Source organism: Rhododendron vialii, chromosome 1a, assembly GCF_030253575.1.
Source record: "Rhododendron vialii isolate Sample 1 chromosome 1a, ASM3025357v1".
NCBI classification, from domain to species: Eukaryota; Viridiplantae; Streptophyta; class Magnoliopsida; order Ericales; family Ericaceae; genus Rhododendron; species Rhododendron vialii.
The window spans coordinates 9936370-9953909 of record NC_080557.1 but is presented as its reverse complement, the minus strand read 5'-3'; the positions used below and the strand labels follow the sequence as shown (position 1 = coordinate 9953909).

At 36.9% G+C, this 17540-nt stretch overlaps 1 protein-coding gene and 2 long non-coding RNA genes across 10 annotated transcripts; 2 read left to right on the top strand and 1 right to left on the bottom strand.

Moving 5' to 3' along the window:
- The first annotated feature begins 1410 nt into the window (after nucleotides 1–1410).
- On the top strand, nucleotides 1411–2778 carry LOC131300874 (uncharacterized). The gene is made up of 2 exons (XR_009191093.1): nucleotides 1411–2006; nucleotides 2141–2778. It is a non-coding gene; the product is annotated as an uncharacterized LOC131300874 (long non-coding RNA).
- A 1039-nt stretch (nucleotides 2779–3817) lies between these two features.
- LOC131300869 (uncharacterized) lies at nucleotides 3818–11286 on the bottom strand. The gene is made up of 3 exons (XR_009191091.1): nucleotides 11241–11286; nucleotides 6452–6562; nucleotides 3818–4112 (listed from the first exon to the last, which is right to left on the bottom strand). It is a non-coding gene; the product is annotated as an uncharacterized LOC131300869 (long non-coding RNA).
- Nucleotides 6762–10731, top strand: LOC131300840 (uncharacterized). 8 transcript variants are annotated; one of them, XR_009191090.1, is made up of 5 exons: nucleotides 7071–7288; nucleotides 9431–9527; nucleotides 10091–10201; nucleotides 10338–10379; nucleotides 10525–10731. XR_009191090.1 is itself a non-coding variant. In XM_058326849.1 (3 exons), exons 1-3 carry the CDS (start codon nucleotides 6894–6896, stop codon nucleotides 9525–9527), a joined length of 408 nt encoding a protein of 135 aa, XP_058182832.1. In that variant the 5' UTR covers nucleotides 6762–6893; the 3' UTR covers nucleotides 9528–10329. The 8 variants fall into 8 exon arrangements, 1 of the variants encoding a protein (XP_058182832.1); XR_009191084.1 differs by having other exon boundaries at nucleotides 7071–8690; XR_009191089.1 differs by lacking the exon at nucleotides 10091–10201.
- Nucleotides 11287–17540: the final 6254 nt, after the last annotated feature.

Below are 17540 nucleotides of genomic sequence, written 5' to 3'. Positions count from 1 at the left end.
ACGCAATTCACACGCCACAAATAGTTGTTTGTGATTAGGTAATTTGATATGGTTCTTCATCTTGTTATTGCTCTTCCATCTCATCCTAAAAACATTGACAGTAGGATAACAGTGGCCTCCATCACTCTGTTTCTCATGAACACGAGTTCACATTTGTCACAGCAAATGGGTACAGGAAAGTGCAACGAAGATGTCTCCGTGTGACTCCATTTCTCTTCCTTTGGTTTGGGCGTCATTCTTCATTTTTTTTCCCAGAGAGAATGAAAATTAGTTTATTATACTTCTTTTGAATTTGAGAATTCAAACACTTTGTAGAGATTGCACGAAACCTACCAATGATCTGGACGTAATTTTTCAGAAATATGTGCAAAGTGTTCAACAAACGCCTATTAGAGGTGTGAGATTTTTACCATCTTTGAAGGAAATATAATCTGAAGTGTTTCCACCCCCCCCCCCCCCCCCCCCCCCCCCCCCCCCGTACTTTAGGATTTTTGTTCTTCAAATTAAGTTTCATGAACTTACCAATGACATAGACGTAATTTTTCAGAAAGTATGTGCAAGGTGTTCGACAAAATGCTTGTTAGAGGTGTGAGATTTTTACTATCTCTGAAGGAAATATAATCTGAAGTGACTTTTCCCCCCTATATGTATGTATATGTTTCTTCCACCGCTCTTTAGGATTTTTGTTCTTTAGATTATGTTTCATGTCACGCTCAAATGTTTTCGTTAACATTGTGAACAAATCATTCTAAGATTATTCTAATTGTGAGGGGTGGCTAAACCAGTTTTCTTGAAACTCCTTCGCCAACCGTTGATCTATGCATAAACTGGTTAAGGAACTTTAATATATTAGTTATTTCATAGTTTTAATGTCTTGTTCTTGTTCCACACTTGGTCCCCCAAGCATGATGCATAAGCACCGAAACTGAGATCACTGAGGGGTGGATTTTTCCTTATTAATGAATTATTGTTGTCTTCTTCAAAAGTTGAATTAATTAATTCCAAAACTTCATAATCTTTTTAGCCTTGTCACGATTCTTCCTCCATTTCGTTTTCCCCCAAACTTTGTTTGGAAATTTGGATTCCCCTAAATTACAAATCAAATGCTATGGACTCTGCATCTCCAACAAATGAGAAGCCATAGCTCAGACCAATCCCCACTTCCCAACCATTTGGAAGGGGTACACTAAAACGGTCATGGTACCAAGAACAAAAAAAAAACCGTTGTTTACTCCCACATAACAAACCAAATATGAAATCACTGTCTACAGAGACAAAGGACAGGGGGAGGTTCCCTTGGCGACGTATTAGTCATTTATATTGAGCCGGGAACATTCATTTTCTTTAGCCTCCCTTGTGACCTCATAAAATATTTTTGAGATTAATATGGTTTTGTTTCAATTTTACATTGGACTTGATATGCTGTGTTAATGATATGTTCAAACAAACATCACCATTTTGATTGATTTTGCTATAAATTGGGCTATAGAAGCAGATGAATTTTTATTTTTTGTTTTGGAGAGATGGGTTTGTTGGGAGAGAAATGAAGTTTGCCGATAAAAAGGATAGAAATGGAGTTTGACGAGAGAGGGAGAGAAGGTGGGAACTGGGTCTGTAGTCAAAGAAAGAGATATGGGAATGATTAATTGGAAAAAAACGAAAAGGGACGAGGTCTATGTAGGGTCGCCGTTTAGTTGGTTTTGTTCAAACGACATTGTTGGATTTAAAGTTTATAGGTTGCAAGACATGCCTGGTTTTTTGCCCTTGGATGAGTTAGTTTGTGTGTTGTCGCCCTTCATCCAAACCTTGACATGATCATTACAGGGAAAATCATGAGAGAGGATCCGCAACTGAGGGCCTAAGCTGTCCTACCCTTCTGATTATCAGATGCAACACTTCACCTTCAAAATGGAAACCTATTCTGCCTGGTTTGTTTAGATTTAATGTCACCGGATCTTCTCCTAGCTAGGTCTTGCTGGTGTAGCTGGAATTTTCTGAATTATGAGGTTACACAAGTTCGTTTCTTCTCATCATTCTTTGATTCTTTGGTTCTTTAAGAAAAAATAATGTGGTTGAGCTATCTATGAATTGCTACTTGGAGTCTTTATTATTTTATTCGCTTAGGCATAGAATTTTCCAGTGCCATGAAGAGATCACTAAAGCGCAAGACCTTCTAGAGGATAGTCAGCATTTGCTGCATTTAAGTTCTGCAAAGTGACGTTTTTGGCTTACAAGTGAGATTAACATTGCAACTGATGAGTTAGCTAAGATGGAACAAGAACAATATAAGCCGTAAATGGTAACTTTCTATTTTTTGGTCCACTTTTTGAATGTTACAACTGTTGGTTACATATATCAAGGGGGCTATGTCTCTATAGGCACTTTGTTACTATCAAACTTCTGAAACTTCCCTTTTGCTTAATATAAGCCACGTTTTGTTCGTTGGCTGTATGGATTTGTATAAATGGTAAAATCCTCACTTGGCTTCGGCATACCTTTAGAAATATATGTCAAGACAGCGAGTGTTCTAGATGCCAGATGCATGTAGAGGATATGCACCATTTATTCATTGGTTGGTGCTTTGATTTGAGACTTTTGGACTAACTTCACAGTTTCAGCTTCGAGGGACACTAAACAGTTACAGGAAGCCAGAACCCATGATTAGAAGGAAGCCTTGGAATGTTTTTTATGTGTTGTTCTTCTATGATAGTTATGGTTGAGTAGAAACAAAAGAAAAGTGTTTGACAATCTGGACAGCGCTAAGCACAAAACTGAGACTTAACCAACAAAAACTGATCTAAATCCTCGCATATTTACATGTTGGTTGCAAATTTCTAGGTAGATGCAAGTTGAGGTTGAACACTGATGATTGTTTGCAAGGTAACCTTGGGTTGGCTAGTCTTGGAGTTGTCTTTCTGGACGAGAGGGGCTGCTGGATGTTTTAACTTTTTAGAAGGTTGGCTAATGTCATGACCTTGAATGCCAAACTTAGGGGCATATTTCCTAGTTTGCAGATTGAAGAGTGAACTTGATCAAGGGTGGAGCTCCTGCTGTTGGAAAAAACATATGCGATAGGAATTTTCTGGTGGAATAACAATTCTAAATAATATTCATCGATCAAAATCAACAATATAAATAAATAGAGAAAGGAATAGAATAGCCTGTGGGGTAGTCGAGGCACGTGATAATGCTCTCCTAAGGAACGATATACCCCCTCTTGCACAGGGTTGAATGGTACTCATTCCCTAAGATACATTGACCTTCAAGTTCTCTTCTGTGTAGTGAATTGAACTCACGAACCATGTTGTTTTCTGACACTCGAAATCCAAATAAGATATAATTTATATTGGAAAAGGATGGCTGAATGTTTTTAATCGGAACAAAAGCAGTACGTAGGAAATATGTGATAACCACTGTGTATGTTTGTAAGACAGGGCAGAGAAGGAGAAGTAAAACAAATTCATAATGCAAGTTATGGTATCTCAATATTGCCAATAGCGATATCCCCAAAAATCACTTCGAAAACCACAACCAGAAATATTTCAGAACATCGGTTGCATTTCACCCCATAAAACTGGAATTCTAGGATACCGAGGTCTAGCTCCCGAACCGCACAAAAAGAGAGAGAGAGAGAGAGAGAGAGAGAGATTAAATAAGGGCAGTCAGAAACTCAGAGCAATTGGCGTATGGAAACCAGAAATCTGCTTTGGTTCTCCAAAAGTTCACGCATGTTCTGCTTAAAAACATATTTTGTGTTCACTGAAAGGTATCGAACAACTCTAAACCATAAGAAACGTAAATACAAGGAAATAAGTAAAACATGAATATATTTTAATTGTGCAATTTTATCTTCCACCAATAGAAGGTTTTCTTGGAAACCCATATCCCTAAGAAACCGGATAAGTAAATCACATATTTACAGAAGCAAAAAATGTACCAGGCAGAATTTGGATCATCAGACACTTGGCAGACAGGAGGCTCATTTTGAGATCTTTTCTCATAGCATTCATTTGATGTTGGCTTCTGAAATATAGCTATTCCCACTTGATTCACTCTATCCTTAGTTATTTAGACAATCTCCCAGCATATTGACTTTGTTAGTTGCTTCATGGCTGAAAATAATTCCCACAAGAACTACAAGAAATTACACAATTGCCGACTAAAAGTCCCGACTAAACTAAATTTAGTCGCCAATTATTGAACAATTGCCGACTAAAATTATTTAGTCGGGAAATAATTATGTTTGCCGATTAAAATTAGCTTTAGTCGGAAAATAATAATGTTTGCCGACTAGTAAATAAATTTGGTCGGCGAATATTAATTTCCCCCCTAATTTAAAAACCAATAAATGAAAAACATTTCCCGACTAAACCATTTACTAGGGAATAGTAATATTTGCCGACTCAAGTTATATTTAGTCGGCGAATATCAATTTTTTTCCTAAATTTAAAAAATTAATGAATAAAAAAATTTCCCAACTAAATAATTTAGAAGGGAACATTAATATTTGCCGACTAAAATAGATTTAGTTAGGGAATATCATTTTTCCCTAAATTTAAAAAATTAATGAATGAAAAACATTTCCCGACTAAATAATTTAGTAGGGAATATTAATATTTGCCGACTAAAATTATATTTAGTCGGCAAACATCTATTTTTTTGCAAATTTAAAAAATTGATAAATGAAAAACATTTCCCAACTAAACAATTTAAATAATTTAGTAGGGAATAGTAATATTTGCCGACTCAAGTTATATTTGGTTGGGGAATATCAATTTTTCCTCTCTTTTAAACAAAATTTCAAGAAAATATCAATATTTGTTCCGACGACATCGATCACACGATGAAACCTTCCCAATCGACACCGTTCAATTTTTTTTTCCTTCTTAGTCATAAGATTTCCGTAAATGTTTTGCTCGATTGGGTTAAGGAAAGCCGTTTATCGGCACGCAAATTGTTAATTAAAAAGAATTTTGTTGTCCGATCAAGTATCTATCCAAATGGGGTTAACTTCATTCTTCGTACAAATGATCTAATTTGTATTACTTCAAAGATAGATGATTTGGATTGGCAAATAAGGCCTCAAGGCGGGGCTCGGTTAGTGCACTATAACATTTAAATGTCTCTGAGCGCTTTAAATATGTTTTTGATTATGTGGTCACTGATATCGAATGGTCTTCGATTTTGGTGACAATGCTATAATTGGTAAGACGTGAAATCTTAACGGTTCAGATTGAGTATTACAAAAAATTACTCAGCAGTTATGTTTACAATCTATGCTATTTTTTATTTACTTGATGATAGTCAGCTAAGTCTTATGTTGCACTCATTGTTACAGAAGCCACACGACCACGAGAAAAATATTACGATCAAGACTGTTCATTTTGCTACACTCGGTGAATAATTCATTCTCGTAAATTTGCGTCTTGATTAGGTTTAGAAAACCACTTTATAGAAAGAAAAAAAAACCCCCTTTATCGAGACATAAACTCATTAGAATAAATAGTATTTTCATGCAATCAATTGTCTAATAAAAAGCAATCAACTATAATCTCGGAAAAGAATTATTTTTTAAACCATATTTAATAAAAACAAAGATAAGATGGTTCTAACTGGGGAAAAAAGACCTCAAAGTGAGGCTTGGGTGATAATGTTCTAATCGGTGCATTGGAGAAATAGGTTCTGTCTGTGAATGTGTGATTGAAATATTCTCTTTTAGTGTGTAAGTTCGAAAAAAAGATTATGAACTGCAGTAACGAGTTTTTTTTTTTTAAAGAAAGTAAATTTAAAGAAAAGATAAAAAAAAGTAAATTTAAAAGCTTATTAAAGAAAAAAATAAAGTAAATTTAAAAAATAAAGGTAAAACAGACGAAACCAAATAGTATAAATATTTTTATTACTGACAGTAAACAAAGTACAACAGTGGTAGAATGGTTTGTTGTGCGTGTGATGAAGGCGGAGTTCTCATGTTCCAGACCTGGAAGCGCCATTCATACTCCTCCAAATGAATTGGGTAAAGGCAATTACAATTCAAAAATGGAAATGTAATTTTTCAACTTTGGTCCCCTGATTTTTTCGTAATGACATTTGACGCCACAATGCAATTATTATTGCTGACTAAATATTTAGACGGCAAACTTTTGCCACTTTTGCCGACTAAAATAGAATCCCCGACCATGTTTTTTTAGTTGCCCATTTAGTCGCTAAAACCATACATTAGCCGACTAAACCTTATTTAGTCGGCAATTACATTTGCGGACTGTCATTCCCCGACTAATTTGCCGACCAAATTATTTAGTCGGGAAAACCCTTTGGCGACTAAAAAGTGGACATTCGGGGACTAAAATGTTAGTCAGGAATGGTGCAATATGTTGTAGCGATATACATGAATATGTCACAATAAATTACTCACTCACTTCAAGAGTACAAGACTAGGTGGAGAATCATCTACCTTCCCATATCTCAACATCTTCAGAAAGTTTTTGGTAAACAGGAGTAGCAGACCAGACGAAGAAACCACCATGTCGCAGCACACGGTTTAGCACCAATAGAAGTTTACCGCCTGCATTTGTTGCAAACTGATTTATTACACAAAAAATAATACATCATGTTTATTCAAATGACATTGATTGCATAGGCCAACACTGTACTTTCATTGCACATGAAAAGTGTCATTCAAATCCATAAGTCCTATGGACTCTAGAACAAAAAGAGAAAATTAGAGAGTGAAACAATTACTCTTTCAGATGCAAAATGATGGGTACACTGCAAGAAAAATGGCTTTTTCCCGCATTTAATTCCCGGCATTTACCGAAAACCCCGGGAATAGCTAATAATGCACATACGGCAGTCGGACAAAAGAAACGGCGAAGGTAGCTACTTAACCCTTAAACATGAAACGACATAGTTTTGTGTTGCCCAAAGTTTCCCTCACCCGGAATTCCCCAATCCCACACAATAACCCTAGTTCCCTCCTATCTCTCTACTCAGACGCCGTTCTCTACCTCAAACGCCTTTCTCCCTCTCTCTGCTGGACGTGCGCCTCTCTCTCTCTCTCTCTGCGGGTATAGTTCTCTCTCTCTGCATCTCTACCTCTGCATCTCTCTGCTGGTATAGTTCTTCTCTGATTTCGTTTTCTCTCACTGTAGCTTTCTTTATGTTTTCTTCTGTCTCATGGAGGCGTCGGCGTTGGAGGTGCCGGCGTCGGAGTCACTCATCGGCAACAAAAAGCTCACAATAAGCCGTTCAAGGAGAATTTTCCTGACAACAAATCACTCTTAGTTATGAGGTATACGAGAACTTTTGATCTAACCTTCAATTTATGAGCTTTGTTCGATTATTTTACTGTTCTCATTGTTTTTCTCATATTCTGTTTGGTTGCTGAGAAAATGGAGGGGGAAAATGAAACAAAATAAAGGATCTACTTCGATCATGCCTTAGACTCTGTCGTTTTGCTAGGGTCTATATGAATTATGATTTGAGTTCAGTAGATAGAGATACAACATCATATATGGTAGAAATCAGAACTATTTTGCACTCTTCCTGCTCCAAAATCTGTTGCCGCCATAGCTCTGGTACACAGTCTGTGTGTGTGTGTGTGTGTATTCGAGAGGTTGATCTTTGTAAAAAAGAACCCTAGAATTTTCTTGGTCTTCAACCAATTATTTTGGGGGTTTTCGTTGATACTTGATATAATGAATTTAAATGCCCTAATTGCATTTAGAATGATTAAAAATGTCTTGTTCTTGTTCTTCGTATTTTTTGCCCTAATTTTGTTATTTTTTAATTAAAAAGAAATGAGCTCCATTTTTAAGTTGAAACTTCAATCAAAGTTCATGTCTAATGTGGTATTGCATGCATTTGCTTTGTTTGTTTTCTTCAGAGTCGTGTTAATGGAAACTAAGATGGATAAGAGTTGGATAAATTTGCCTAGGTTCAATCTAAGATACCTACAATGGGTCATAAATTTTATGGAATTTGCATGTAAGAACATTCTTGATGGGCAAACAGAAATTGCTTGTCCTTGTAAGAAATGCCATAATGTGGCTAGAGTGAAGATGGATTTAGTAAAGGAACATCTCATCTAAATATTGTATGGATTTAGATGGTTTCTTGGTCATTCTTTATGAAAAGGCCAAAATTCTTTGAAATTGGAATATCATGAGAGAGCCAAGCAATGGAAATGGTTCGCTATCAATCAATATGAGTGAGACAAATTACCCCTTTTACCCAAAAAGGAATGAGAGGGACTTTCGAGGAGAATGACAATTTCCTCTATTAATCGCCAATGGGAGCTTTTCCATTAGCATGCATATCACCATTAGAGGGTACTGGTGTAATGCTTGTTTGTGCTAGTGGAAACATGAAAGCAACCATTACGGTGAGTGATTTTGTTTTGGTCTTAAGTTTAAATTTGCTATCGTCTTTGACTTTTCCGTATGAATTCATTACTGTCTTTGTTTTGCAACTTGATTTCTCTTAGTTTATCGTAACAAAATCCTCATAGAGTTGGTGTAAAGAGTAAATATTGATTTAGTTTTGGTATCCCTGAACAGTCGATCGAAGGGTTAGTGAAAGAGTGGCCTCATCATTACCCTATATCCACAATCAAAGGGTTGGATGTAAAAAAGCATCAATTGTTAATGGGGCTCTTCTGAAAAACCGTTGGGGTACAAAAGATGTAATACTTGGTATTGTCTCTCTTCTCTCTATAGATTATTAGTGTACAATTGGAGCTTCAACTCTATAAGCATTGAAACCGTAGTTTTCTATGTTTGTTTTTTGTGTACTGCTTAAATTGTAGTTGGTACTTAGAGTAATTGACTTGTGTCGTTCTCGAATTGCTTTGTTCCTCTCACATATCATCATAGAGGTTTTCAATTTGGCTTAGTTGAAGATTATGTCCTTAATGTGTTACATGTCTTATTCAATCATCTCTCCACTAGAGTATATTCTACTGTTAAAGCAATCTGATCATGTAGGGAAAAGTATTTATCACAATCCCACATTTTTCCTTTTTAATGTCATTGACTAGAAAAGTTTGTTAGTTGAAGTGAAGTCCATTAAATAAATGAGGGACAATTAGAGTCAAAGTTTATATTAATGGTACCCAAAGCAACCATGCATCTTGTGATTTTGAGAGTTGTGTTTGGTACAAATACATATGGATGTGCTGATTTGTTTATGGATATATCACTTCATATTTAAACTGCATTTTGTGAGTTTGTAGGGTGGAGTGTTGTGAGATAGGATCTGCATTTTGTTGCTTTACTTACTCTGCCTGTTGTGGTCTTCTTTTGTTATTGTTCCTTTTGTGGGTTGATGAATCCAGTTAGTAAGCATGATTTGAGGTCTACTATTTTTCATTTATGTGATTGTCTATTTTCCAGACTTAATAAGCACTAACTACAGATACTTGCCACATTTATAGACCATGTTCGCGGTTGATCAGTACTAAGGGTGGAGTCCAATGCACAGTGATATGCCTTGCCCAAGAAACAAATGTCTTCCACTCCCTGCATATTTAGGTACTTTTTGGGTCGGTTTTACGAATACAAAGCACTTTTGATATGAAAAAGAAATCCAGACTATCACGTGCTTATTTGATATGGTCGCCTAAAAATCATGAAAGGCAGTAAGCAGATAGTTGCTTTTTCTGTTAGGTATATCTATTGCTTGAATTTCTGTTTAAATATCAATTCAAAATAATTCCATCTATTGCTTGTGGCATTTTTGTTTTATGTCGATAGTCTGTTCTTTTCCATTCGTGGTTTTATTAAGATAAATTATACACGTGGATGGAAGCAAAGGATGATTTTTATAACATCTGTATTTGGCGTGTTTTGGATGGATTTTATTATGCAATATGCTTTAGAGTAATTATAATGTGCAAGAGTCTTCTATTTTGTCGGGCCTTTTTGGCAACCATTGTGGTGTAAACTTTGGTAAAAGCATGTCACATGAATTACAGAATTAGAGGTGAGAGACGATTGTCCTTATAAAGTGTCACTCTATTAGTCAATTGTTTTCTATATCGATTTCTCTCCATTGCAACAAAATATGGTTACCAGTTTAATGTTTTAGATTTTAGACTGATGGAGAACATACATGATGCAATGTACTTGAGTTCCATTTCATTGGAAAATTGCAAGTGTGGAACTGCAGGGGGTTTGGTGAACTTCTTGGGTACAATGGAATCAAGGTAGATTATAGGTGAATGTTCTGGTGTATCCATTTGTATGGTACTGAGAAATGAGCAGCTAATTTTCCATAAATGTAATTTAATTTCCTTTCAGGTCAATTATAAAATTGTAAGCACTTCTGCCTACCTCTTGCAGGTAGCTCTTCCTCGAGAGTCTTCCACTGGAAAGAGATTAAAGGTTTGGGTTGCTAGTTTTGCTAGTTTAGATTGCAAATAACCATGTTTTTTTAGGAATGCAAGCCTTCCTTTATTCTGTTAACTTTTTTTTCTATTATTTCTCCTCCATCAGTTTAAACTAATTCTCTTTTCTATATGATTCTTAGGGTGTCCGGGACTCTCATCCATATTTGGCAGCAGCAATACTATAGTTCCATGGTTGAAGAATTTTTTTTCTTTATCCTAGTTGTGCTTTGTGTGAATGTAGATTGTGGACATGATGTAATATGATGTTGGTATGTTGCTAAATTTTTTGTTAGATGTTTCAATCCTATGGATTATTAATGAATTTGAATGTGTGTATTTGTTATTTATATTACTTATATGTTTGTTACCTTGGACGTGAGCGGGTATTAATGAATTATGAATATATAGGTGAAAATAATAGTAAATGGGTAAAATTGGAATCTGTATTTTTAAATAAAAAAAGACTATTCCCGGCGTTTACTAAACGCGGGGAATTCCCTTGCCGGAGCGGTATGTTTTCTAATCGGAAAACTTTTCCCGGGGTTTATTAAACGCCGTAAAAAAAAGCTTCGCCGGAGCGGTATGTTTTCAAGCCGGAAAACTTTTCCCGGGGTTTATTAAGCGCCGGAAAAAACGCCGGGACTATTACCGGCATTTTGTAAACGCTGGAAAGTATTCCCGACTAGGGTAGTCGCGGTGTTCACGGAAAACGCCGGGAAGACTTTTGCCGGCGTTTTTTAAACGCCGGGAAAACCGTGATTTCTTGTAGTGGTAGGGCTGAAGCTTGGATAAGCTTCAGATTGTTTAAGCATCATTCTCGAAACAAAGCCATGGGAAGTGTAAATGAATGACATACCTTCAATATGCCAGGGGACGCTACACCGTGCACAATGGACAACATCAAACACTCTTCGGCACCGTTCAGTTGCCAGGAAAGTACAAGAAAGGATGGGAAAATCAACTTTTCCATGATTTTTGTAGTGTTCAGTTGGCAGGAAAGTAATGGGAAACATGTTTTTAAGTTTTCCTGCAGGAATTACTTTCCTGCAAAAGTGATCCTGCAAAAAACACAAGATTTTGCATCGCGGGAAAAGGAAAATGAGTGAACACTCACAAAATTTTTTCGAAAGTTTCTTTTTCCTGACAAATGAACAACTAAACCTTAATTATTCTTGCAAAATTCTTTTGTCAAATGAACACTCACAGGAAAATAATTTTTTTTTTCCTTTACTTCACTTTACTTGACTTTTCCTGAGAATAACTTTCCCGTACAATATTCCTGACAATTGAACGGAGCCTTCCTGGGAACGGTAGCAGGGATTCCCCTTTCAAGTGCAAATTGGGCCTGGGCTTCATGTTCATCTTTTGGGGCAAGTGACATGGTGAGCACATCTCTATCAAATAAGAAGCCTCCAAAGCTAGCAACGCCGCATCCAACATCCAAGACCAAAAGGGTTTGTTTTCCCCAGGTAATATCAGGCAAAGCCTGTAGAAACAGACCATGAATCATCACTTAATCAGAACATGTTTGATTTAGTAAGCAGGACCATAAGAGTTGCAATGAAAGCAGTAAAAACCATCACTAGAACCATGAAAGAAGTCAGAATGATATTCTAACTGAGAATGCTCCCAACTTCTTTAAGACTTCAAGAATACTACATCCAAAAAAACTAGGCAAAAAAGTATAGAATCTCCAAAAGAGCAATTTAGATGGTCGAAATAAGTCCACAATAATTAAGCTTCTCTTTCCTACAATCCGGTTTGTTTATCACTTGAAACTCATTCTTCTATCCTCCCTACTTGTCCAGATTCACCTGCCAGTTAATTGGCTAAACTAATAAACTTAGATGTTTAAGGACAAGGTTTCTTCACTTATGTAGCGTCTGAACATTTCCATCCAAGAATTTCCAGTTTCTCATAATTGGGTTCACCATATTTTCTTTATGCGAAGCATTCCAATTCCTAGTGCTGCCAAGAGCAATGGAGATCAGTGAACAAACGGAAATAAACAAAACAGTATAGATAGAAAACCGCAAAGCAAAAACATAATTATGATAAATATATGTAGTTTGATGACCCAATCATCCATAATCACATTTTTGTACAGGAGTTTCAATTATTACCTTAGACCAGCAGTAGACAATCTGGCCTGGGCCAGAGTCAGTTACTAAAGTGTAACATTCTGCACATTGATTTCAGCTTCCTATCATAGAAGACCACCTTTCCTCCAAAGAACCAAAAAAAGAACAGAGGAGTGATAGGCGCGTAAATGTTCACATTACCGCCCCCTAATTTATTCTCGCTAAGTCTATTTATATTATTACTTGGAGTTTAATGCTTGATTTTTGTATTGTAGGTGTTTGGCAGTTGAAGAGTTTTTTTGTTTGCCAATGTCATGTGTGTATAAAAGGGACTTGTGAAAAGTGCAGGAGCAGTGAGTGTGCCGTGTATGAAAAAGAAAAAGAAAAAGGCCGAGAGCATAGTGTGTGAGAAAGCAAAATTGTGTGAGAATATTGGTGAGTGTGGGAGTGACAAAAATTCGAGAGCTTGAGAGCTAGAGTAGGGTATCTTGTAGCTCATTGTACTCATTCAATATTAGTGGAAGTTGTTCTCTCTTCGTGGACGTACCCGAGTTTGGGGAACCACGTAATCTTGTGTCTCTTTTGTGTGTGATTGTTTTTCGTTACGCTTCCGTTGTGCGGGTGATTGGTTATTTTCCCAACAAAGTGGTATCAGAGCTACGGTATGGCGGGAAAAAGTATCGGGTTTGCGGTTGAGCTTTTTAATGGGCACAATGATTTCACTCTTTGGCAACAAAGGGTGAGGAATATTTTGCTGAGAGAAAGTTTGGTGAAAGCACTCAAGCCGAAATCCGAAAAGCCGGAAGAAATGAAGGAAGATAAATGGGAGGAGATGAGAGAGCTTGCAAATAGCACCATACAATTGTATCTCGGGAATAGTGAAATTATCTAATGCACTATAAAGTCCCAGAGGGAGGGTGAATGGGACAACCAATTTAAAATTAACTCAACCACCAACTCGAACAACTATCCAATCTCCAAGCCACACTATGCAATTCAACAATATAAGTAAAGAGCGATAAAACTAAAGAATGCAAACACCGAGATATACGTGGAAACTACTTAGGGTCAAACACACCCTAAGCATAAAACCACAGCCTAATCTACTCAAATTTCCATAAATCAAAAGGTTAGGCAAAAGTCAACAAGTTAAGAAGTACCCACTTTACCCCAAGTTACACCTAACTTCGCTTCTTACCTAGCACCCTATGCCCCTACTTGATTCCATGGACTCCTCAAGCAACACCATCTCGATCTCTGCTCTAAAACAGCTCCGGTATCATCCAACCATGTAGATTCATAGGCATGAAAGTATGGATATTGAAAATGAAGATTTTTTATGCAAAAGAATCAACGCAGAGAGAATACATGGATCATCAAAGTATTTCTCTAGATTGAACAAGGATGATTGAATACTAAATTCAATTCATCCAAAATGCAAATGACAGCACAAGAGCAAAACAGATAATGCTTTCTCTCTCTAAAGTGGGCTATATCACTCTTGTGCCCTAGAATAATGAAAAACAAGCTTATATATGACCAAGCAAGGAAAAATCCTAGAGTGCATTACTAAGGCGCTCTTAGCACGCGCACAAAGGCATTAGTTGTCATGACCCAAAACCTACCTTGGAAGTCATGACTGGCCAATTAAGCGGGTGTTAAGCCACTGAAGGCCTGCACATATTCTAGTTTAGGGATTTCTCGCATATCATTATCATTATAAACCATATAAGCAAAGTATGCGGAAGTATAGAATAAATAACATAATCCCAGAGCTTCTAGGTGTACAAATAAAATAATTACAAACCATTAGGCTATACATGATGCACCATTCTAGCACCCCATTCGGTCCACAACTTGCTATCTACCTTAACCTGAAAAATTGGAAAAGGTTTTCATAAGCCAAAGCTCGGGTGAGAAACGTGTATCAAAGTTACAAGTTTGACCATGGAAATACCCCACATTATAAACAGTTCAAAGCAACAATTCAAATATTTCGTTGACCATCCAGTACATGTATTTTTGTCCGAAAGCTCATTTCTTTGGTCCAAGAAATGGACCCTTTTCATTTCATTTCTCTTTCAACTTTGCACTTTTGAGCGATAATAGCATTCAACGGTATTTTTGCCAGTCGGTTGGGGAGCGACCCCATTGAAGAATGGTAAGATATCATTACCCGGTGATGCATGGCTGCATCTCCTACCTTATTTCTTCACGCCACTAATATCTTTACCCATCCCCTAGTGCTCGGGACACCGTTCGAATGAATCATATTATCACAAGCATGCATGTACCAGTAACAATTCCCGTTTCCAAAACATATTGCCATGGTCTAGTCTTTAACCGTAACACGTAAAATTTATAAACCAACCATTGCATGCATTAACATCAAATAAAGCAAGTAGGAAGTTCAATTTCCATATTTTCCAGTAAAACAAGCAATGGCATTTCATTCCAAAATTTCAGAAAATACGTGTAACTAAGGTATGCGCAACTCACCTTTAAGAAGTAGCGGTCACTTTACACGCGTCACCTCAATTCATAGTACTTGCACCTTTGACTTGTCGAGGGCTAAGATGAAAACAAGGTCGAACTCTTGCTTGAGTCTCGGATTGACCTATTTGCCAATTATTTCGTGCCAATACCTATTTAACAATGCAATCATAAAATCCTTAGGCCTTCTCGATTGTGAGTTAAGTTGGCCCATTCGGCTTTGAAAACGGCTCGGAGTCAATTTGTGAATCTCATCACTAATTAATTCAATAAGGAACTTCACGTTATTTAAAGAAACTTTAGTCTATGACAGGGTTAATCAAACTGATGGTTAATTATGACCAACTTCATACAACACTTTCAGTAGTTTAATTCCTTAAGAATAATTAGTTCTACTAAATCCACTTAGAATCTTAGGCCCTATTCTTATATACAGAGGCGTATTTACTTGATCTTAATTTTCTCAATTAGTCTGTCGGGTCGGCATATGGTATAGTTTTTACGGATCTACTATGAAAATAATGTATACTTTAACTTATTATTTCCTTTGAAGTTATGGGTACAAAAATGCACAAGTTTAAAATAGAATTCTTACAATCTGTTAGGATAGGCACGTAGGATTTTAGTTGGGTCATTAATTAGCTTAATCAAATTTCTATTTCAATCTCTGAAATTTAGGGCTTATAGCAATCGTAGTAGCATCTACAAATAATCTACTTGAATCAATTAACGGCAGCGAGTTTCGAAGCCAAACTCTTGGCCGAAAGGAGGTCTCGCTTGTGAAAATTCCAGGGGTTAGGGTGCAGCGAACGCAAGAAGAGAAAGAGATACGGTGAAAAGGTGAGAGGGAGTGGCTGGAGTGGTGTCGAGTCGGCCGGCAACCATGGCTGCCGTTTCTCAATGCTATGTGCGCTGTGCGTGGTATTGTATGTGGTTTGCCCAAATCTACATCCTCTGATATTTAACTAGAGTACATATCATAATACCTATTGGAAGTAAATTAGTGAATGAAACGGTAGATTTACGGTAGATTTTTCCCCAGGTGAGATTGAGCGGTACGGCCAGCAGTGAAACTCGGATGGAAGCATAGGTACAGGAGGTCGTTTCTGTCTTATAAAGATTTGTTTTGTCTTTTTAAGTTAAGTAATACCAATGGGAATATATATACATCGGTGGGGGTATAGGTGAAACAGGTCATTTCTTTTCCCTTTTGAGTGACACTTGTTATTCCTCTGGCATGTCATCAGGACACATGGCATCACGCGTCCGATCATCGCAAATTTTGTCTGAACGCGTTCAGATTTTGGTCTACGAAAAATCTTAAAAATTCAACATAGACTAACAAAAATATGTAGATTATCATGACAGTGTCCGATTATAAAGGAAAGATTCCAATATCGCGTAATTCGTAAAGTGTATCAAATGTAACCCAGTTGTCCTATAGTATTTACAAAATTAAATCAGAATTCACATTTTCATTCGGAAAACGATACACTTCGCATAGCCTAACTTACTATTTGAATTAAATTAAAGTGTCGAGTTCCTATTCGGATCACGTGACTAGAATTTTAAAAGTCAGGATTTTACATTAGTCTACTAAGGCACTACTAAGGCGCTCTTAACACGCGTGCAAGGGCCTTAGTTTGGTAAGGCACTGCTAAGGCGCAAGCACTTAAAAAGCCTTCAAAATTTTCCTTCAAATAAAACAAGGCCAATAATATAAGGTTAGTGCATACATGATATTTCATAAAAGATTAAGACATTGAAAACCTTTAATGATGCATGCAAAAATATTAAGCTAAATGCACATGAGATGCATATACCTTTCCAAGCAAAATGCACGGCACGGCCTTTGTGATCAACTCTTGAACCAACGGGCGGAGTATCTAATCTAGACAAAATAAAATCACCTCCCAAACCCCAATGGAAAAAGAATAAATACAGATTCCAACGGTTTGTCACATCTGGAAATCGCCAATTACATTAACAATCTCCCCCTTTGGCATTTCCGGGACAAAATCGTTCCAACAAAAACTAATTACAAGGAAACAAATTCTAGTTTGCTAGAGAACCTTCTAAAGACTCTAAAAACCTAGATACCAAAAGCTTCCATTCCAATCACAATGAATTAACCTGCAAAAGATAACTCAACCAAGAAACAACATGCATAGATATAATATGATAGCAATAAAGAGTTAGCGCAACGGAAATCTAATGACAAGAGAAGCTGTCATATTTGAAGGAATGCTAATGGAAGAGAAAGAGCAAGACATGCATTTTAAGCATAGATAAAGCGACCCTAGCCACGAGCGCACATATTAGCATAAAGTATAAGCCTTAACCACGGGCTCCAATAAGCAACAAAACAAAGGCCCCACTAACTAACCACTCCCCCTTTTTGTCATGGGAAGGCAAAAGGGCACACAAAATCTGAGAAGAGCCAATAGAGCACTCAAACAACAACAGGAGAACATGAGTGACAAGAAAGAGTGTGTAGATAAAAGCAAGAGGATGTTTTCAAGCCTTCTATGAAGAAAACTATCGAACTACGATACTCCCCTTTTCTAGAAACCGACGCACAA

Bases quoted from the DNA above. Each gene is read 5' to 3' on its own strand.
- LOC131300840 (XM_058326849.1), top strand. From the start codon at position 6,894: ATGAAACGACATAGTTTTGTGTTGCCCAAAGTTTCCCTCACCCGGAAT. The intron at 7,065-7,148 runs GTATAGTTCTCT...CTCTCACTGTAG, and splicing joins CTCTCTCTCTCTCTCTGCGG to CTTTCTTTATGTTTTCTTCT. The intron at 7,289-9,430 runs GTATACGAGAAC...CCACATTTATAG, and splicing joins AAATCACTCTTAGTTATGAG to ACCATGTTCGCGGTTGATCA.